Source organism: Anopheles maculipalpis, chromosome 3RL (assembly GCF_943734695.1).
Source record: "Anopheles maculipalpis chromosome 3RL, idAnoMacuDA_375_x, whole genome shotgun sequence".
Lineage (NCBI taxonomy): Eukaryota > Metazoa > Arthropoda > Insecta > Diptera > Culicidae > Anopheles > Anopheles maculipalpis.
The window spans coordinates 12,754,395-12,776,612 of record NC_064872.1 but is presented as its reverse complement, the minus strand read 5'-3'; the positions used below and the strand labels follow the sequence as shown (position 1 = coordinate 12,776,612).

Genomic DNA, 22,218 nt, shown 5'->3' with positions numbered 1-22,218 from the left:
TTAATTGATAAATATATTCATTTCTTGTAAAAACACTACTTTCAGCAATGATTTAGTAATGATAAACACAGGTAGTATTTTTGTCAAAATAAAAAAAACGATTTACAAGACACAATAAATAAGTAAAATAAAAATAAACTTTCAAATTCGAAGTTCACAAAATAAAATGTTTGAACTAAAATCTAATTTACCTCTTTTGCGATTAGCGCGCCATCTATGAAGAGGCTACGAAAGCATCCCCCTCTTAAGCGTCGAGCATGAGCATGCAAGCTTGCGTGGAAATGTTTGAACAATTTGAGTATGATCCATTGCGTCGAAAAGGAAAATTTGGACTAAGTTGTATTACAACGTTTTTGTATATGCATTAAAAACAGTCTTTTATGGGTCATTGACATGGATGGCGTAGGTGTAGTGGGCCCAAAATTTGTATGTACTGATAACATTAATCCGTCTGCCACAATAGCCGGGACTTGTCATTCAACGACGACGGTACTAGACCGTGAACGGTATCGAGAATTTGTTGCAGCTGATAAGCAAATAAGCAGTGTCACTTAAATAATTTTTTCAAATCAAAATTAATTCATGGCGTCTATGAAGAACTTGACTGCGAAACAGCTAGAAGTAAGAGTTGATTTTTAACGTTTCCAACCAAACTACAATTGACGAATATTTATTGAAATACAAATGAATTTAAGCAATACAACAGAGAAAAAAAACAAAAGCAACACAAAAAACTGATATAGAAATGGCAAAAGGGAATTATAGCCAACACGTCCACTTTATCTCTATTTTACTATGAGTATTGCAAAGTAAACCCAACGAAACCTCAAATGCAACGGTGCAACAAATAAAACTTTATTTTATTGAATACCCACTTGGAAACATACCGCCTCAGTATGGCTACAGATGTGCATCCTTACTTATGGCGCATGCATGCTTACGATCAATCGAAATATGCTTTGCATCTGAATTTTCTTTCCATACATTCTCGCCATCAACATTAACGACAACAATTGTGTTTCCTTTTTTTCGTACAAATAGTTTATTTTCCGTTGCGTTACTGTTGTTGCTGTGATATGTAAAGTTCGTGTAACTTGTAACCGCTTAAGTGATGATGTTTACACCGTTTCGCTACGACCGAATCCTAATCATATTCCTCTAAAACTGAAACACGATCCCGTCCTCAACTTTGTCAGTACTATCCGCGTGATGTGAATGTATTTACACGACCGAAACCGAAAAAAAACCAATGGGAATGATTATGTCGTGAATGAGGGGTTGTGTGCATGTTGCTGAATGCAAATCGCTGTCCTGTCCCACCGATAGGGACTGTACAGTGCAATACGGTGAGATGTTTGTGCGTTTCGAAACATTCCACTAACCAAACTCTGCAGTGAGAAAACGCATCGAACGGTAATTGCTATTAAATAAACATTCTCACGGAGTTCATCAACGGAAAAAACTAACTACCGAAAATCAACAAACCACTAACAACGGACAAATGGCAGAACGCCGACATTCGCCCCAAAATAAATCCTCAACTTTTCGTTTTTGTAATGTCTTCTTGCGTACTAACTAACGTACGTTAAATAGAACCGTAAGCTGGACGTTGATATGTTTCATCGACGTTAAAAAAAACGGAATTATAATAAAATTACTAAAAACCGGAAACAACCGTCCACCCCTCTGGCTGGCACCAGTCTTACAGCTCGTCGTGCTTCGGCCCCGAAAACTCGTCGTGCGAGATATAGCCGTTCTTGTCCTTGTCCTCGTGCTGGAAGATTTCCTCCACCAGCTTGTCGTGCTCGGCGATCATGTTCTTGATGTCCTCCGACTCCTGACCACCGTCGGCCGCGACCATCTGCTTCTTCAGGTACTCGCTCACCTCCTCGCGGCTCAGCTGCATGTCCTTGTTTTCGTCGATCTCCTTGAACACGTTCGTGGTTGGGGGCGAGTCACCGATGTTGATGAGCTCAACGTCGAACAGCAGTGTCGCACCGCCAGGGATAACGTTTCCTGCTCCTCGGTCACCATAGCCGAGCTCTGGCGGGATGGTCAGCTTGCGCTTCTCACCTGTTTAATATAACGCAAACCAAATGGAAGGTAAGGAGCTGTAATGGTGATGACACTGTCACTACGGGTTGTGATTGAAAAACTTACCGACGCACATGTCTGTCAGACCCTGGTCCCATCCTTTGATGACTTGACCGGCTCCGAGCTGGAAGGTGAAAGGCTGGTCACGGTCGAAGCTGTAAGCAGAGGCAAAATAAAACGGAAATTAACACGATGAGTATGAGGCTTTAGTAGCATTTTATTCGACTTCAATCGTCTCGATTCGAACCTTAAAGCGTTCTGTAAATCAACTCCTCGGCAACGCAAATGAAGGAACGACTTCCAACACCAAAATTGCATTAAATCATCTCCAAACATTCCCGTTGATGAGAAAATTACTTTCAAATTTGTACCCTGCATTCAAGAACTTGCATCCACTGCTCACTTCAACCCATCGTTTCCACCCTCAAACGCTCTCTTTAAACAATGGAAAAGGATAAGGAAAATCGGTACACAAAACCTTTGTCCTTTTTCTGCCATCGTGCCGTCTACTTAGCATGCTGTAAGTGCAATGATATTTTTGTAATTAAAAGCAAATATTAACACATGCCATGTACTTAGCATCCGCGCGATGTTTGCCGCCAGGGCGAAGGGATGTAATCGATATGGAAACGATGCTTTAACACCCTTAAATAACACCTTCAGACAGCCCGGTGTACAGAAAAATAAATCGGACGGATTCTTTGAAAAATTGAAATAAGGGTCTTGAAGAAACATGTTTCGATCGAGGCTATGCTTTTTTACTCCAAGCCCAACTGGCGCTGGTGCTTCATGCGGTAGGTTTGTGCAAAATAAAACTCTATTCACATTTTACACCAATTGATGTGCGATGTGTGAGAGAATCACCCCTACTCACATGTTCACAGTTGATCGAAGGGAACAGGTTCGGCAAACTGTTAGCATTAATAATTGAGCAGTGGTTCGATTGGTTTTTAGTTTCGGTTTCCGAAGCGAAAACACTTCTGGCTCCCGTTTGGAAAACACCCAGGATGGTGATAATATCGTGAGGTTATCCGTCCTTTCCATCGACACACACACCTCAGCGGTCCATTTACTCTGCTTTCTCGCACCGCAACCACCAGCTCTGGCCTTGGTATGTTTGACCAGAAAAAAACATCAACACACTTTTGCCCAACCGGAAAAGGGTTAGCACCGAATCGGGACCGTTGCTAGCAAAAGCGCTAGCAAAAAGCAAACCCCTGGGCAGAACAAACTCTTCTCGATTTATTTGATGTGAGTTTTTTTTTAAAGCCGATCGAACCCCGACAAACGGCATCCAGCAATGGAACCGGGAACTGCAGTGCCATCAAATCACTTTGCGTGAAACCGAGTACACAGGTCGAAGAAACGATACGCCACTTAGTGAAAGTATGGCGCAGTTTTTACAACCCCCACTGTCCTCCAGCTCGCACACGTATCGGTTGTAAATAGTGTACTAAGGGTTAGCAGCAGCAGCAAGTGCTTGACGGGACAGGAAAAACAAATAACTTTCGTAAAAGAATTATCCTCGACCCGGCGGCAGAACTTTAAGACTCCCCTAGCGGGCACCGGGCTTGGTCGGTTTGCAGATAACGCGGCTTCCTCACTAGGTGGTGAATATCTTAATTTTTTAAAACTCCTTCCGCAGACATGCAGACACATCGGGAGCGGAAACAGACAGAGCGAGAAATGGTATCTTATGATGGTCCAGCTGGTGTTACGACGGGACGTGGAATTATTCACCGGAATGTTGGGTAATAAAATCAAATAATCATGAGTCCATGTCCTGTTCGCGAACTGCAACTAAGCAGGTCAGCAAAGGGGTTGGAATGATTTTTCAAACTTTTGGATCCATATTCAGCCAGGCGAACAGCTGACTTGGGGTGTAATGAGGTTTTGCACCATTTATTGTATCGATTTTTGAAATTTCTTTTTTCAGGAGTTGAAGTTAAAATAAATTACAAAAACTTCGCTATACAAATTTTAGATGTTATGACAAATATTTTTGAAAGAAAAAAAAAGTATAGTATTCTAATCTGCTGACCCAGTGTTCTAGTGACGCGTCGAAATATTAACCGCCTCTTGTATCATATGTTTAGCGTATGAACAAACTTCAAGGTGAAACTGCAATTGATGCAATTGAACACACCTCGAAGTCCATTCCTTTTTTTGGAAGGTATAACCGGACCGATTGGGTGATGTAGGCGACAACGGCGCCAGTTTTCAAACAGCAGGACCGGAGCTCAAATCCCATCCGGACCGTCTTCCCATAATGAGGATTGACTGCCCAACTACGTGGTATCGGCAAGTCTAGTAAGCATGACCTTACGGTCGTTAAGCCATGCCAAGAAGAAGAACCGGAAAGATTCCAGCGATTAAATAATGATTAAATGACCGTAAAATGCCATCTCCATGGCGTAAATCCCCATGCCATGGTCTCTGTTTGATTGTTGAACCTAGGACTTTGATAGAGGGACCAGAGTATCCATCGTAACGATGTAAAATTGGGGCTGCTCGGTGTTAAAGGCGTTAGAGGCGCTCTCCATACGACATAACCGGAGTTCAAATCTCTTTCCGACCGCTCTCCCGTAGTTAAGTCTACGTGGTATCAGCAAATCCAGTAAGTCAATTGATTGTCGGCGTAATCTATCAGGTCGGTAAGCCAAGAAAAAGAAGAAGAACAACTTTGACTTTTTTGTACATAATTCCCTCTATCTGCAATAAAAATAAAGCATTTCCTGTCTACTAACTTCGCTACAAAAAATATAATTTTATAACTTATTTTCGTTCCAACACCTGACTCTGTCCTCGTAAGTTACCACAAGAATTGTTTGTATAATCCTCTTATTGTAGGACGTTTTTAACCGTTCCTTGGCCAAGATATATAATCATCTAAACGCGAAAGCTCAGAAAGAGCTGCTAAAACTACAACTACAAAACTTATTGATGGTATTGTATTGTAATACAAAATTTATTTACTTGAAAGATAAACTAGAGCCAGCTTATCTTAGAAGTAACTAAGAACTGTGTAATGAACGACATAAATTAGCAGCTTTTTTGGTAGAAGGAATATTCCTTTTTGAACTGGCACAAATAAAAATTAAAGTAGTTTTCGAGTATTATCCACAGATAAAATTGCAGCGTGTCCCTAAAAGTATGCAAAACCTGCGAAAAACTTTCACTGCAATTGAAAACATAAATCATAAACGAGCCCACAACGAAAATTGGGCTTCTAACGTCGTCAATATGTCATACGCGAGTTTTATCTGTATTTGCTTATCCCTTATCAGTAAACGATCCCATCATTAGTGAGCGGTACGTCTACGTTCATTCAGTTAAACGATATGCACCTTCCGTTTGCCATACTCTTCCACCTCCCATGATGCAGTTACCCGCCCAATACGTTGACAGAAATTAGTAGTTTGCATTATTTATGAGCACTCAGCATGGCATAAGGGCACGACTTGTCGCCGCTGTTACACTTTTTTCTACTTGTTGTTTGATTGTTTGTTTGTTTTCCTTCACCAGTCAGGTTGAGGAAATGGCGCTGAATCTCACCCGCTAACGGTAACTCGCCAAGAACTAGGGCACCCGTCTGGGACGTTTGTCGTTTTGCAGCTTTTTGATGCTAATCGAAGGAAAACGCCTCTGCGTACACAGCTTTCCGGTGTAATGCATTTCATTTGCAAATTGGACTGTTTTAAAGTGGAAGTGTATGTGCTTGTGTAGAAGCAAATGTGCACATGCGACAAAATCCAGGCCGTTGAGTTGAGGTTTAGGGAGTTTTCTGATGGGTTCCGGCAGTGAAATGTGTACGACAGTTCGCGAAAACCCGTTATGTTTCGCGAGAACGGACAAATATCGCGTTTGATGATGCGTACGTGAATCGCGCGAACTTACGACGTTCGCGGCAAAACCTTGGTTACGCAACGGGCCTGTCATGGAACCGGTTTAAGTTGAATGATCGCGTACTTGTGTCGGTGGGTTGGGAGGACATGGTAGCGGGTGTAATTCTCGCGAATGTATTTTCCATCCATCCGCTACGTAATAAAGTGTGCTCATCTTTGGTCAACAGTCCGTGCATATAATTGCGACGCGGAACTTACTGATGGCGATGGTGTAGTATCGGGTACTTGGAGTTGTCTCTCCGAAAAAATATTGTGCGAAAGATTGAGGTTGCAAAATTACGAAATCAACGGGAATCTGTTTAAATCGATTTTACCGAAAAATTCTGGATTTCACTAGTAAAACAATTAACATTTTTGTTTACATAATTTTTCTTTCAATGTTTAACTGAGTTTTACTTAATTTTTTACACCTATAATCAAATTTTAAACATTACTTAACCATCCTGTCCCTTCACGCCTACACCGATGTTTGTCATATAAAAATGATGTGTTGGAACAAAAGTCTGCGCCCGCTAGGATGAATTTCCTTAAACAAATGTTGCGCTTGGCGAAACATGAAAAATGACATCCATAAACTAATGCTACCCGGTCCCTCAGAGGTAAAAAACCACACTCGAACCCTGGCAGAATCGTCTACATTATTATCTCACAAGAAATGTGTCACAGGCGAGCCGAGCTTGCAAACGACAGACGACGACAATGCCTTTCTCTCGAATCTCTGTACAGACGATTACAGACTGAACTGAGCCACGTGTTTCACAAGGGAAATACGTTGGCCAATCATATGTAAACCAAAGCATCCACCCCGAAAACAAAAAGGCCAGCACACCGAACCATCCTTGATGTACTAGACTGTGTTCCTTCCCACAACCACAACCGGTATTAGAAGGATCATTTTTCGCCAAATCCTCCCAAAACACGGGACACAGACACATCGTCCTTGTTTTGCGGTGTCGGTTGTCACCTCCGAAGAGCAACAGGATTTATCCACCTTGCTTCTGAAGAAACCAGCGTTGGAAGCTTCCATCTCTAGTACCCTCCCGAAGGAATACTGCTAAAATGTCGCGAACGAACAACATCGCGCTTCTTGAGGCATGCTCCCCGATGGATTAGAGACAGGAAAAATCGTTTCTTTAACACAACCGAGCACACAGCGGTTCATCTTCGGTGTTTTGTTGTGTCACACGTTGATTGAGGCAATTAAAAATCGTCCACCAAACTAGGCCTTCGCGTCGCAGCTCGTTATCTCTAGACGAGCTGGGATGATGATGGAAGAAAAATGGTTGATGCGTTCCCGGTTCCCGGAAGTGCCTCAAGACTAATCGTGGTCATCAGAAATGGGGAGAAATTTCGCACACGTCCTCCAGTCGAGTGGACAGACAGGGAGAACTATTTACAATTATTTGAAAGTGAAAACAAAACCGTAATAAATAAGCTTGCCTTAAATTGTAAGGTAAAAATGTGAGTGGGCTTTGATGACTCTACCAGTTCCGGAACAATCTTGAGTCGTGCCAGTTTTCTTATAATGTCATCGGAGATGTTTAAGAGAAGAGAGAGAGAGAGAGAGAGAGAAAAAAAAAGGCACAGACAGGTGAAAGTTGTGAATGAGCCATATACGAGAAATAGCTCTTTGTGAAGAACGTTTTAAAGTGATGCAGTTGACGGATACCGTTTAAAGTGTTGTGATTCATTGTTAAATCGGGTCAAATAAAAGGTTAATAAATTATTGCTTTCTTCCAGTATAATAATGTTGCATCCTTTGTGACTAAGGAAAATAAGTTGCTGAAAGAATTACAATTTAAAGAATATCCAACACTGATTGGCAGCCGATCAAACAAGCAATTTGAGATCATACAACACCTGTACACCCGTATGTCATAGCGTTTCGAAGCTTCACTAAGAGCAAAGTATATTATCTCCTTATCTTCAGGATTTCACTCGGGGCTTTATGAACCTCCGAGGCGTACCGAAACTGGAGCACGGCAAAGTTCAAGTGTAGACGCGAAACTGTCACATAAATATATCAATAATCATAACAATAAATCCATAACAGATGTACTCTCGGTGTCTTTTTTTCTACCGATGTGAATCGATCCGTGCACCAGGAAACAACACTGTACCGGATGTTGCAAATTTGTCCTTAAAGATTCCGGCACTGCAACATCACGCGTTGTCTTGCCGTTACAATCGCGACCATCGTGCCAGGGATATTATCCTTGGGGCTTTATTTTACGATGCAATCGACAATCGTTCTACCCAGTGCGCTAGACTTTTGTACGACATAAAAGTTGGCGTGAAATAAAAACACTGTGTGTCTGCTGCTCACTGCCAAACGGCACAGGTTGGCGGTTAGTTTAGTACAGCTCAGTTTTCGGTAGGGTTTTCCGGAAACAGAGGTTGGGTCATTATTTACGTTTATGCTTCGGTTGGATGTGTTTTTCTAAGGGATTCTGTTGGGGTTTCGTTCTGAGCTCAATGTTGGTAGGTTTTGTTGAGGAAAAATCGTTCGAAAAAATCATATTTTATTTATCCCTAACTAAAGTAAGCTTCAAAATGTTAAGTTCACTATGAACAAAAAATTTAAACAAAACTCTAGTCTTCAACCCATTCTTGTCTGTTCGATCGATCAAATCGCTGTAGTGCTAAAACTTTTATCGCCCTCAACAGACACCCCAAACAACCACTCAGTGGGTAGGGAAAGAGTCGCCAAAACTTTGTACACTGTTGACAGGATGAATTGCAACGAGGGAGACTCTTTCTTTGCTGCGTTTTTTCCTACGTTCCTCGTCCTTTGGTAAGAGCACGATCCACCAAGTCTAGGTAAAGAGGCAGAAAAGGGTGAATACATTGCGGACTTGATACTACGGCATTAAAACACGCGAACACAACCCGTGAACCCAGCAAACGTGGACAGTGATCGTCGTCAACCGTCGTCGATACGTCAGACAGCTGACAAGATACAGCATCTTTTTAAAAATGTATCATATGAATTTGGATAGTGTTCGCCGTTTTTTTCCGAGTATGTGTCTGTTATATGTTCCTTCCCGACCATTTGGACCACAGCTGTAAGATTTGTTTGCACGGCTGGGTACTGTTTAGCACCGAGTGCACACGTTGTAGCTTTAGCTACAAATGAGATCTTCAACTTGGTAAGCTTGCTTCAATTTTATGATTACGCTCCAGGTTTTCTGTGCAAAGCAGTAACATTCCTTTCCATGTATGTCTCTCTCACTTTCTCTCTATCTCCTCGCGTTACTCCAATGCCTCATTTGAAACCCTTTTTGGCCAACTTTAACCCCACCGCCTATGCCATGGATAAATTATTCATCACCCAGCAACACCACAGCACATGAGGCTACCGCTCTCCTTCATCAAAAACCATTTAGATTTATCTCAACTACATGTCAGGAATACGATTCCTGACCGCGCAATCGATCACGGGATGTTTTTAGTGTTGATTAAAAAGCACCAACGGTGATGATTTTAGGACAGGACAGGTTCGTTTCCGGTATTCGGTCTTGAAACAGTTTTTTAGAGAAAAATTTTAAAGCAGAAGCTTAAACATACCCTTGCTTATTAAAGTTCAATTTCACGCCAGGTTTATGCTGTAAAATTTAAATGTAAAATAATATTACATCGCAAAATCCTTGCTCGCCTGTAGCGCTTAATATTCGTCCTTCGGGAGCTTCGTTCCAACCAATTGCGACGCGAATTGTTGCGGCAACAAACAAATGCCGACACTACCCTAGCAAATCCTCCACACTGCTGCTTAACCTCTCACATTTATTCGCGTTCCACAAGTAATCCTTTGACCGAATGCAGCCGACTACTCGGCAGTGCGATTCTCGTTTGCCTTTCCAGAAGGGAACCTATTTTTTGCACTACTGCTCTTATGAAAATGAGACAAGTGTATCATACATATTAGATTTTTTGCATGAATATCTGATTTATCCAATTGTTTTTATCCTCAATTCGCGAAACCGTACCAATCCGCCCATAGCCACCATGAAGGTGTTACCGATTTTATTTTTTTTACTCGCAGCAATTTAGACTACAAAATCCAAAGCAAACGATTTGGGGTACTGGTATCCGTTCCACAGTACACCCTGCTTAACTGGAATGAAATCGCTTGAAACGACAAGCAGTTGGGCCGGAGTTTGTTTCGCCGACACCGTTGTGGCAAAAGTTCTCGTACCGGCAGGCTTAAGGGCAGCAATTCGTACCATCCTTTGCAGCATGTGAGCATCCTTGAGTGGCCGATTAAAGGGATTTACCGGAAGCAAACACCGTTCGCACTGTTCCCGGGCAGGCCTCACAGTGGAACACGCTCCAGAATTTCAGCTCAGTAGCTCAGGTACTACGTACACGGCACAAGATCAAATGGGAAACAAATTTCCCACTCATAAAACATTTTCCACCGTAGCTCGTGAATCTCGTTCGCCGAGACGAGCCCTCCGACTAGACACGCTCGTCGCTCACCCTACCAAGGATCGGAAGCTGTTGAAAATTTTATAATGATGTTATGACGACATGCCGACGGTACGCTACGGTGCGAAGGGCACCATAAGAACGCTTAATTTATCACTTTTCCCAAGCGGAATCGTTTTGCATGGTTTGGAAGGGAAATAATAACACATTCTCGCTGTTGCGCGAGCGATAAAGGGAAAGGTAAAAATTCATCATAAACCCTTCAGCATATCCTCATCATCAAGTCGGTTTGACATGTGGCTGCAAAGGGCTCTCGGTTGACCACGAGATGCTAGGATAGGATGCTAGGACGGTCCTGAACTAGCGGGCCCACTTCTATCGGCACTCTTCATCTCCCACATGGAACTCGCCGCATAAAGTGTCTTGTCATAAAAATGGAAACCTTCAACGTTGGTTGGATTTTTTTTTTCACCATTCCGTCTAGCACAAGATGCAAGCTAAACGTCAACCAAGTGGGCACAACTCACTGAAAAAGATGCAGTCGAAAGTGAGCAAGGGCCACGCTCTAAGACACGCCACAGGGCAGTACAATATTTCCGGAAATTAGCTCGATAGAATGTCATTATTCTGCCGACAGGCGAGTCCCGTGGAACGGTAGAACCATACGTCTGCACGGTCGGCTTCTTGAGGTGAGTGCAAGAATGGTTTCTTATCACGGCACGCGTACCTAACGGTGGCACGCTTATCCTGCTAAAGTTAGACAAGGAGATGCATGTCTTCTTTTGAGATTTATTAACTTAGCTGTTCTTACCGCTCGACCAGAATGACCTGATTATGTTTCAATTTGTCGCTACTTGCAGATGAGTAGAGCGTGGGACATAAAATGACGCTCATAAAACTTGCGACAGTCTAGACAATGATGAGCTTACATTAAAGTATAGTTTAAAGGTGCAGTTTTGGTTTTAATTATCATTTTAAGACGTTTACTCATCATCATGTCCTAATTTGTTCCGGTTATTGTTGAAGAAGAGGACCTCAAAGGATGTGCCCTCCCCTTTTTCAGATTCTTATACTTTTTTCATTAAATTTATTCATGAAATTTGTTTCTGAAATTCAGTTATACTTAAGCTTGAAATTGTGTGAAATGATAGTAAAATTCTCGTTCTGAATATGCATGTTTCTACACAAAACCTCAAACGTTTTGCTTTATATCTTCTACGTCCTGATTGATTGCATTCACCTCTAAAATTCCCAGCGCTGCTTAGCATCTGACTTCTTTAACCAAACACTGTGCCTTTTTGCTGATACTTCCACGCCAAGTTCTTCCACAGACTCCCACCATACAAACGTACATCAATGGAAGCAGTGATTTTCCGGCATTACATCAGCAATCACTCATGTTTTCCCTACCCAATAGCAACAATCAAACCCATTCCCACCGATGGGACCTTTGGGAGAGAAAAAAAAGCCAACCGATAACATGTGCACCAGGAGTCCTTAATTTGGTTCACTTTTCTTGAGACAAGCGAAGAACCCCATACCGAACCTTCCATCGATACGGATTTTACTGCAGTGAATGAAGCTGAGCACATATGCCCAGCAAGCAACGGAAACGATCGTGCAGACAACGCGAACCCGAACCCGAAGCATAAGAATCTCAACAGCGCGATCTGCTTCATAATTGATGAGATTGAAGTTCATCTTTCAGGCCTTCTGCTTTGTTATCCTCTCTCCCGTTGGCCACATTTTTGTGCGCTTTACCATACGCAACGCCTTCGAGGGGTTGCAATATGACAAAACTTGATATCCTGATGCGAGACCATTCGTCCCCGAGGACGATAAAAACGTATAGCCCCTGCCGGAAAGGTGGATGGCACAAACGCACACTAACCGACCCGGCCACAACCGTGCTCGGGCCGGAACGCCGGTACAAAAAATGGCAAACGAGCCTCTCCACATTACGTTCCATTTTCCGGACGCTTTAGCAATGTTCGTGTCAGGCTGCCTTTAACCGGACCAGAAAAACCATCCACGGTGTTGTGAGCCACTTGAATCTTCTCGTCTCGTCGTTCATCGCGATACTTCGTAGACAATTCTTGCTCCTGCTCTGCATCTGGGGATCATGTTGCCCGTGGTTTTTCGCGATTTCCGTTCGTTAGCAAACTCTTTCGCATTGCCTACAACACGTGGCACGTGAAAAATAAATATTTTTCGCTGGGAAGATTTTTGTCTTCTCCTTCTGCCGACCGTCAAAAGCTTGTCTTTGCTGGCACACTAGAGGATTGCAACAATATCCTGTTCACTGTTCGCGCCTGGTTTGGCCCCCACATGAATAATAAACATGCTACTGGGCGGGTGACATTAAAGTGCTACTAAAACACCGGTTGTGATACTTGGCGCTCGTTCGCAAAAGGCGCAGCACCGTACAGGACATTGCGAACTCTTCTTGAGGGGGGTTTTTTTTTATGTTGTATCATTACCGACCGACCGGTGTAAATGACATTCTTCCGTGCCGCTCTCGAATAAGTCGGATTAATTTTCAAATTGACCATTGGGAGTGGTGTGCGCTTAAGTCTTTTGGTGCGGCAACGAAAGGTGGTGTGGAGCCTTATTTTTACAATAAATCTTGTCGAACGTTAGGGCATGGTGGTAGGGGATACATTTGGTTGCTGGACATCTTTTTATTTCAAAGAAGTACATTAAGCTTAAGGAGCAAATGGGTAAGTACAGTAAGCGAAGATGACCTAGCTTAAGTGGTTCAAGTGTAGTTAATGCACTTAGGATGTTATGCTTTTGACAAATCACTTGGTTCTATTACAAGGTTGTTGAAATTTAAAATTACTCTAAACAGTGTTATAGAACTTACAAAATTCTTGCCCAATCCATCCAACATCCAGATGAAATTCAACACTTTTGTCTAGTAAGGGATGTTCCCTCTGAACATCTAAAGTCGCCAACTTAGCCAATTTAACAAGTATTTAAGGTTTGCGCTCTCCACGATGCGTTATCTTCACAAAAGTGAGAAACGAAAGGTTTGACCATCTGCCACGGAGAGAAAGATCGTCGCACATTTTTCGCTTACAATACGGCAGGGCCGGAGTTTAAATGCCATCCGGACCGTTCCTCCGTTGTGATAACAATAGGTAAACCATTAGATCGCAGACATGATCCAGCAAATCGTTAAAAAGGAGAGACACTCAGTTTAAATCAAAATTGAGTTATTATGAAGTCGTTACTGTTCTACTATCTGTCTCTTACTGGTATAGTTTTATACTCTTAACATGAGGCGTTTTTAATGTCAACTCCAGGCAGACATCAGGCACCAGGATTGGCAGGAACTAAAGCCGTGGATTACCGAATTTTCAAAGAATTAAACAATGCTTTCCTATGCACAAGACATTCCTTCATGTTCATTCCACTTGGCAACATGCATCACAAAAACTCCGGAAGACAATAACCCTCCACAGTCAACGTCAGCTAGCAGCGCACGTGAACACGCCGTATTAAAATATAAAAAATAACACAAACTAGCCTTGTTTCTAGCATTGTTTGTTCAGCAAATCAGGTGGTAATCAACGCATATCTTCAAATACTTCACCCAACCATATCAATGATGTAAAAGCCCAGCAAGTCTGTTTGCACTGAGCGCATTACATGAAAGGGTGCATTCAACAATTAAACAAAACTATTTTTTCTTTCCACTCTTTCAAACTACTGACGCGAGTTCGGTTCCGGATAGTTGTAGCCCTTCTACAGCAAACGCTAAACCCCGATGCAGTTTCGGTAGGGCGCCGATCGCAAATGCAAATGCAACAGAATGTGCTCATCATGTTTGTTTTACCGACGCTTCTTTCTCCACGGCTCCCCCATTGATTGTTAGACATTTGGACAGTTCCCACGTGCAAAAGGCGGGAAATAAAACATGCATTTCACTTCCTTTGCGCCGTGTTTCCAGCCTGCCCTTCTTGTGGTGCTTCTTCCTGAATCACGAAGCACGGCGGCACGCGGCGTGATTATGGCTTTCTATTTCAATGCACTGCAAAACAACGATCGAGTGGCTCGCCTTCCGGACACGATTTAATCCCCGACCTCGAGCCGGTAAAGGTAAGACCATGCAGACCAATACCTAGAGTCAGTGGAATGCGCGAAAACTGCCACGAGTGCGAGTCCTAGGGAAGGAGCCAGAAGAAGAAGAAAAAAACTCCTAAACAAACTTTCTATCTATCTGCGTTTGGAAGGAATGTCTAACCTTGTGCTAGCGGAAGCACTACTTCGCTAGTGCCACGTTTTTTGTGCGGGTTTTTGTTTTCCATGACAGCGACAGTTTGGTTTCTTTTTTTTTTAACGCTCCATGCGTTAATCGCAATGTAAAACACGTCACCTATCGGGCTTTTTTAAATGCTCGTGGTGCGTTTCTGCAAGGCGCCACTTGCCGACGTGAAGCCTTTGTAAACCACCAGTTTTACTAAAAACGCTGTGGAAGTGAAAGTCACCAGTGCACGGGTGTTAGCAAAACATTCCCCAATTCTTTCACCCCATAGTGGCGCCCCTATTTGTGTTTACCGCAAGCGTCACAAATAATCGCTGAGCGATTGTAGGAGATTGCTGCTGGGTCCATTGGACGGATAACGATACACCTGACTTAAACCTTAAGCTACCGCGCTTCCAAACTCGGCAGGTCTTAGGCGCTTAAGCCGCCTTTTATGTAATACCACGATGGTACTAAACATTCACCAGGTACCTGGACTTGACAGGAATGCATTCGAGGGGAGTGTTGTGTTGTATGACTCTTCAATTATCCGGCAGATAGTTTGAATAATTGAATGGCTGCATGGTTGAGTACGAGCTGCTTCATCGCTGTTGGACGTGCCAACCATGTGCGTACTGTCAAGTAGCCGAATCCATGTAGCGGCTGGGATTTTTCCCTCTGCTTGTTAGTGTGCCAGTGTCGCTTGAAGATCGTTCATTATCGTTATGCATTCAATGGAAGATGTATTATGCATGCAGGCATGCAAAAAAAAAACCCAAAACGGCAACCGGAACGCGGTATCGGTGATTATTTCTGCATTAACGATGCGCCACGATGAGACGACGATTGTGCGCCCCAAAATCTGCACACATCTAACTACCAACCCCTTGTGACAACTTCTGCCACACAGCCCACGGAACATCCGGAATATTGACCTTAATCTTCGCAATTAGTGTTTGGCGCCGTTATGCACGTGATAAAGAAAAAGGTTTGCCATGAGTAACTACCGGCATTAATGACACGCTTACGCCACAATGTTTCAATTTTCAGTGCACTCGAATTCATGGGAAGCGATCATTAAACAACCGAACCCGGCCGTCATGCTTTCGGGTTTGGTGTGGTTATAATCTTGCAAGTAGCTGCTTCACTTATTTGAATTGAAGAGAACGTAACGATGAGAAAGTATGTCCTCCAAATGGATGAAAGAAGCGTACCGCTAGCATTTGAAAGTGTTTAGCCGTTGATGTATAAGATGAGCTAAATTTTGTGACATGAATCATTAATTTTCTCTCTAATATATGTATAAACAGCGTGAAGGAGTTAGTAATCTGTCACGCACAGTTAACGCACTGATGTTTCGAAATTGTCGAGCACTCTTCTTAACCATTGAAGCATATCATTTAAAATACGCTTCAGGTGAACTGGTTACAAGTGTACAGCATCGCACAATTAAGATTTTCCACCAGAACGACACTGTCATCGACAGACACATCCATACGACGGTAGGAAAATGATTGGTTTTCATTTTTTCAGAAAACATCCGTTCTACCGGGCCATACCGCTTTGCCGAGACAATGCTAATATCTGCACCATTCTGCATGACCCTTCTCTCGACACAGAATGCAAATAAAACTGACGACCACACCGGAGCTCGCACCGGAATCGGAAGTGCTTTTCCGTTTTTTCCCCCCCCCACCGCAGATTGCGTTCTTTCGTAAGCGAACTACCGCGAGGGCTGTGTTATTTTCCCAAATCCATGCCACCAAAACCCTACCCTAATCAGGTGCGTGGTGTCGGAAAAAATCAGTCACTCAAGAAACTGTGCTATTCCCACAATAAATCCATCTCGCTCGTCGGTCCATACCAGCACGACCAGGGGGGGAGAGAAAAGAAGAAACAAATTGGTAAGCCTCGTGTTATGGTCAAACTCTCGCGAGGGATGCCATAAATCGTTTTACTGATGGTACCATCGGAGCTCTTTTTTAAGCGGAAAATACTCCCACCGTTTTGCCGGATTCCTCAGGGCTGTTTGTTGCTCATTCATAAATGATGAGGTCAAATCGTTCATTCACGTGACACCATCATGCGTCTTGTATGCGTCTTTTCATGTTGGTGAGAGGTTCGAGATTATTGCAACAAAAAATCTGTAACTCTGTAAATTTATAATAAAAGGCATTCAAGACTTGCAAAAGCTATTGGACAACAGCTCAGAAAGAAGTCTTTTTTTTGGCCTCAAACAAAACCCTTGCTGTTGAATACTTCAATCGCAAAATGTTATCGGAACTAACCAATAAATCAAAACTTATAGATAAGCATCAGCATAACACGTTAAAGGACCACATCATGACTATCCTCACCTTCGGCATGCGTTCACCATTGTTAAGGTTTGCTCTGTGGCCGCGCGTCTACTGAATAAAGATCAGTAACAGTCCCCGTCCCAGACACGTCGTGGCGTACGCAATGCGGTTTTCCATTCAATGTCGCGCGTGAAAAGCTTTATTGAGAGTTGGTAATTTATGGCAAATTGTAAAATGTATTGCCTCACGCAGCCTTCACTCGTGCAAACCGGGATGTAAAGGGTTTTCCGGGGTTCGCCACTCGACACACACGCACTCAGAGAGCATGGTAAAGCGCTGGTCACGAGTAAAAGTGAGTGACAAAATTTGTACCACCGACACGGCGACAACCGGCAACGGTGGGCGAAAAATGGGACCAAGGGATTATTAGCTGCATGTTACCAGGTGGACCAGGTGAACGTTTCCGTCTGGACGGTCGGGCATCAATTTCCCTCCCTAAATGCATCCACCGATAAGGGGTGTCACCCATTTCACTAGCTGTTTGTTCCAGGTCTAACGTTTTCTAGGGTTCACTTAGCACACAGCCCCAAAACGGTGCGTTGACATAATTAGACCATTAGTGTAGGTAGTTTTCACACATTTTCTCTTGATGCTAAACATTGAACTTTTTCACATACACACAATCACGCTCCGAACTATCGCCCAACTCACTCACTGGCTGCTGTTTCTGGAGGGAACCTACCTGGAGTCGAACTTGGTTCCATCGGTAAGCTTGCCGGTGTAGTGCATCGTCAGCATATCGCCGTTCTTTGATTTGGTTGTGCAGCCCTCGGGCACGCTGACCACTTCCACCTTCAACTTCGACTCACAGATGGCCACCGCCACCAGGCACGAAAGGATGACGAGTTTTGAAAGCATCTGGAAGAGTTGAAGGACAGAAAGAAGGAAATTTTATTGCAATGGGAATGGAATTGATAAAATCAATTGCTGCAGAAAAATGTCCAAATTTTATGAAAGCCTGAAATCATTTTTAATTAAAATCACTAAATTTTGCACTTCAATTAAAGAACAACCTGCCTCTTGTTACAGGTTCTATGGCGGTTATCTTTTGCCCCAAACTTCTTAATTTTCTATCATTTCTTCGCCTTAGTTGCTTCCTAAATACATAAAAAAGGCGAGTAATATTGCAGCTCGGACAACATGTGTTATAAACAACGATTTGCAATCAATTTTACGCCAACAAATGCAACCAATGGAGTGGTGCAACCGTCCAACCAATCGCTATCACGTTAACCTTTCACAGTCATGAACTTCAGTTTGTACGATAAGACACTTTTACGTAACGATCGTAACGCAATTCAACTGCAGTAAGCTGGCAAAGAAAAAGTTAAAACAGCAAACAAACAGACAAGACAAAAGGAACGAAGTGAGCGATAAATTCGCCGCATCGTTTGACCTTGCACTTGCCACTGTTATCGAGGTGGCAAGCGATCCGTTGCATTCTACCGCGATCGTGACCGTGTTACCAACACAGGTTCCTGCTGACACGTTTAAAGTGTTCAATGTGTAGCTTTTCTTATGCTTTTCTTTTTTAAATATGTACAAGATCATCTCAAAGTACGATCATTCAGCACAGGCAGACGGGAAACGTAAACGATCGTCCAAAGTTGCGTCGCCACATAACGGCTTTTAAAAACCCGCTTCGCTGCGGCTAACACTTCACATCGAAACACCTGGAACTTTGTGGCTGTGGAATCTCCCGGGCCGCGCAAGAAAGTCTGCAATGGCACGCGGTTTTTGGCATCTCTTGGGGGATAATTTCGAAACGTTCACTTTTTCACCGCCCGTCTACTAGCGTCATGTGCCGGGATCGGGGTTGTTTTTCTCGGTGCAGCACAATTTATCCGGTTTGCATCGAAACCGGATCCGAATAGCTCAAGATCCGGGAAGCGGGTCCGTGGAAGCGATTTCTAACCGTAGCCCCAAGAAGTCACACTACTAACCTTTTACGTTGCTCGTTTTTTTTATTTGTTTGTACGGTCCTAAGAGATGGTGAACACTTTAAAAACCTAAACTGCAAATGCTGTGTCTCTAACGGCTGTGGAAAATAAAATAAGCTCAACAACCGCGCACCACCAAACACCAAAATCGTCGCCCGACAACTGAAGACTACTGGAAGTTTGAAGACGCACTACTAGGAAAGCACCAACCGTCGTCGACAGCAGGCAGATTGAAAGTAGTCCAGATTGCTCCCGGGCAGTAAACTTTCTTCGCGACTTAACCGTCCTCCTATCGCTCGGTGTGCCGAAGCTTGTTCCTCGCGGGAGGGAGCGACCAACACTTCAACCCCGTGCCAAGGGGGAGTTCGATGTAAGGGACCGGTTCATGCTTTACTTGCTTATGCTGCACCACCATCGCCACCACCTCCTCCACCATCGGCGCATACATCCGGCTGTCTTTGTTTGGCACCCGTCGGGGCTATGTTCTTTTCATTTTGCACGAACATCTCCGTCTAGCGAGTCGCTCACCGCGCTAGCTCCCTTTCATTCGCCCAAACTCACGCACGCAAAAACATGCTGATACGGAAAAGCAACGACAGCGGCGATGACGTTACAACTGGTAACTGGTCAGAAAATCTACACCATTGCGCCACGTTGGAAGTACCGTAAACGATCACTTGGAGATTGTAGTTCTTGAAAACGAAATTCTTCGAATTTGAAATTCTTAGAACAAAGATTTGTTCTTTAATTAGAAGATAAGTAGTTTCCAAAAAACGCTTTAAGCAACCTCTTTTTGACAAGCATAAGTAACAAGAACTAGGGGGTTGGGGCAAAACAAGTCTAAATGTTAACAAAGACCGGCATTGGCCGGTGAAAAAACAGTTGCTTGACGCACTCACCGTACAAATATCTTCGATAAGCAACCAAAATCGACACAGAACACAACTCTAATCACGCAGTCTAGCACTCACCTTGACTGTCGCGGCCTATCACTTTTCTACTACTAACTGCCGCTGCGTTGGAATTCACCGTCTATACACAGGCGTACGCACCGCTTAACTCAAGCTGTACGCTTCCACGCTAAACTGCAACATTGAATATCGACGCATGGCGGAACAGTAGCACTGTGTGGGTGCGTTTGATACCATATCTTGTCAAAGTACAATTGATTAATATTTTTTCAGATTACATTGTTTTCCACGTTGAGTAGTGACTTGTAATTTAGTTGTTTTTTGCGATGTATGACATATTTGTGTAACATAATTATTTAACCAATCAACATTTGGTGGTTCAAACGATGCCTCTTTAAGTGATTTTTCGTAAATTTATTAGGCAGACCCTTAAAAGCATCAATAATGGTTCTATAAGATTTATTTTAGGCTACATATTTGTCTTGGAAAAAATATTACATCTTTTCCTACTGTGCAATGTGACTATTTACGCTTGTACTCATACAACTGCACAGCACTTGCGGTTGAAAAAATGTACAATTTGGTGGAATGAACACCTCGGTGCTCTGTGTGTGTTTTGTTTTGAATCAGATGGTGACGCGAGGTGATCATCTACTTTGTAAATAACATTTTTACATCTATTACAACAAGAGTCAATGTAAGACACAGTTATTAAATCTGATAAAACGCAAACGCAATCTAACGCAATAATCAAAAGGTTAACATTTTCATTTCTCTATTTTTTTTTTTAAGGAAAAGATGCAACGATTTTTCTTTTTGTATTTGTGTTATGAAGTTAATTGTAAATACACACAAAATTTCAGTAAGAAAAATCTAAAATATTTCAGAAAAAAGTGGCACACAATTAGAATCCGGTAGAAACACTCCTGGTTGTATTCATTCCACATCAGCAACAGGTCCGTTACGATGAATGCATTTCTTCTGCCTGTTTCGTATTATGCTTCCCCTCGCTTTGACTGCGCTTTGAAGCATACCATCGGCTATGCTCTGTTATGCCACTTATGTTGGTGAGAGAGAAAAATCTCATTTTCCCTTTCATGTTGTAAGAGATAGAACAATATGTCGTTCTGCCAACATCCTTTGGATAAAAAGAGATAAATGTAGGTTGTGATAAAATAAACCAGAAAAATAATCGAATTGAAGGAAACAATTCGATCAAAAGTGACTTCAACGTTAAAGTAAAACTGATAGCTGGATGAAAAATTTTAGCATGAAATAGAACATTATTTTGCCGCAATTTAAATGTAACATGCAATATGCTGTATGTGCAGGGCACGTGCAATTTATATGTAAAGTAAACGCATAATTGTTTGAAAATAATTCCACACAGAATACTTTCTTTTATACGCCTAAATATATGCAATTATTTGTTTTCGATTGAAAACTTTATGAGAAAAGACGATTAAATTTTGTTTTCTCGTTGATCATGCAAATGCATCGTACTACTGTAAATTACTTACGATATGTTTTTTAAATATCAAATAAGTATGAATTTTTAGTAATATACTTACCGTAAGAATCCAAAATAGAGTTATAAAATTATTAAATAATTTTTATTTCGTTCGAATTTTGAAGATCGTTTTTGTTAGATAATTTGCTAACAAACCTATGTAACTGAAATCATGAAAACGGGCTTAATAGCAACTGTGACTTTATGGGCCACAGTTGCTTACCAACTTTACCCGAACTCAACACATTTCTCTTTCTTATCGAGGAACAAATTTCGGTAGTTTCGTCGACAATTAACACTAAAGGTACATATTTACCCAAGCAATCAACTTCATTCTTCGCAATAGGTGACGACTACGACTACGTAACCAAATAATTCGTCTCTTAAAACAGTGGCGGGAAATTTGATAATGAAACTAATGAATGCTAATTGACTGTGACCATGAAGAATTTCACTGATATAGATGATAGAAGTGAAAAAATAAACCAACATGAAGGTACCGCAGTGATTACGATTCAAAAGTTTTACAAACTTGTTAGATTGTTAAGCGAAAGATAATTAAGATGTCACATATTCTGGACAACAGGGCTCCTGTTGCCGTTTGGCCATATGTTAATAGAACTACATTTTTCTAGATTTGAATTCACTTCCGCAAAAAGGAATACCGAACGTTGATTAAATTGAGATCATTCTTATGAGAACGGTTTTTTCATTCGTTATTTTTATTCCTTCATGGCCATCGTCTAATTCTGGACTGCTGATGGGTCCTGCCGGTTATCCAATGGCCAGCGAGACTTACCGGTGCCACGTTGTTGGATAGTCAG

General features: G+C 42.4%; 2 protein-coding genes across 8 annotated transcripts in view; both read right to left on the bottom strand.

Annotated features, from left to right (window-relative positions):
- Window positions 1–22,218, bottom strand: part of LOC126564362 (zinc finger protein ZFP2) — a 505,414-nt gene that overhangs the window by 245,712 nt on the left and 237,484 nt on the right. The gene's annotated exons all lie outside the window — the stretch shown is intronic.
- LOC126565396 (FK506-binding protein 2) lies at window positions 1,549–20,036 on the bottom strand. 2 transcript variants are annotated; one of them, XM_050222569.1, is made up of 4 exons: window positions 19,945–20,036; window positions 17,716–17,891; window positions 2,161–2,249; window positions 1,549–2,073 (listed from the first exon to the last, which is right to left on the bottom strand). In XM_050222569.1, exons 2-4 carry the CDS (start codon window positions 17,889–17,891, stop codon window positions 1,703–1,705), a joined length of 636 nt encoding a protein of 211 aa, XP_050078526.1. In that variant the 5' UTR covers window positions 19,945–20,036; the 3' UTR covers window positions 1,549–1,702. The 2 variants fall into 2 exon arrangements, with proteins under 2 accessions (XP_050078526.1, XP_050078527.1); XM_050222570.1 differs by lacking the exon at window positions 19,945–20,036 and adding an exon at window positions 18,977–18,989.

What these genes read in the sequence shown, in the direction of transcription:
- LOC126565396 (XM_050222569.1), bottom strand. Translation starts at nt 17,891, where the DNA reads ATGCTTTCAAAACTCGTCATCCTTTCGTGCCTGGTGGCGGTGGCCATC. An exon ending in GGAACCAAGTTCGACTCCAG is followed by an intron (nt 2,250 to 17,715) that starts GTAGGTTCCCTC and finishes CTCTGCTTACAG; the next exon opens with CTTCGACCGTGACCAGCCTT. An exon ending in TCTGACAGACATGTGCGTCG is followed by an intron (nt 2,074 to 2,160) that starts GTAAGTTTTTCA and finishes TATATTAAACAG; the next exon opens with GTGAGAAGCGCAAGCTGACC.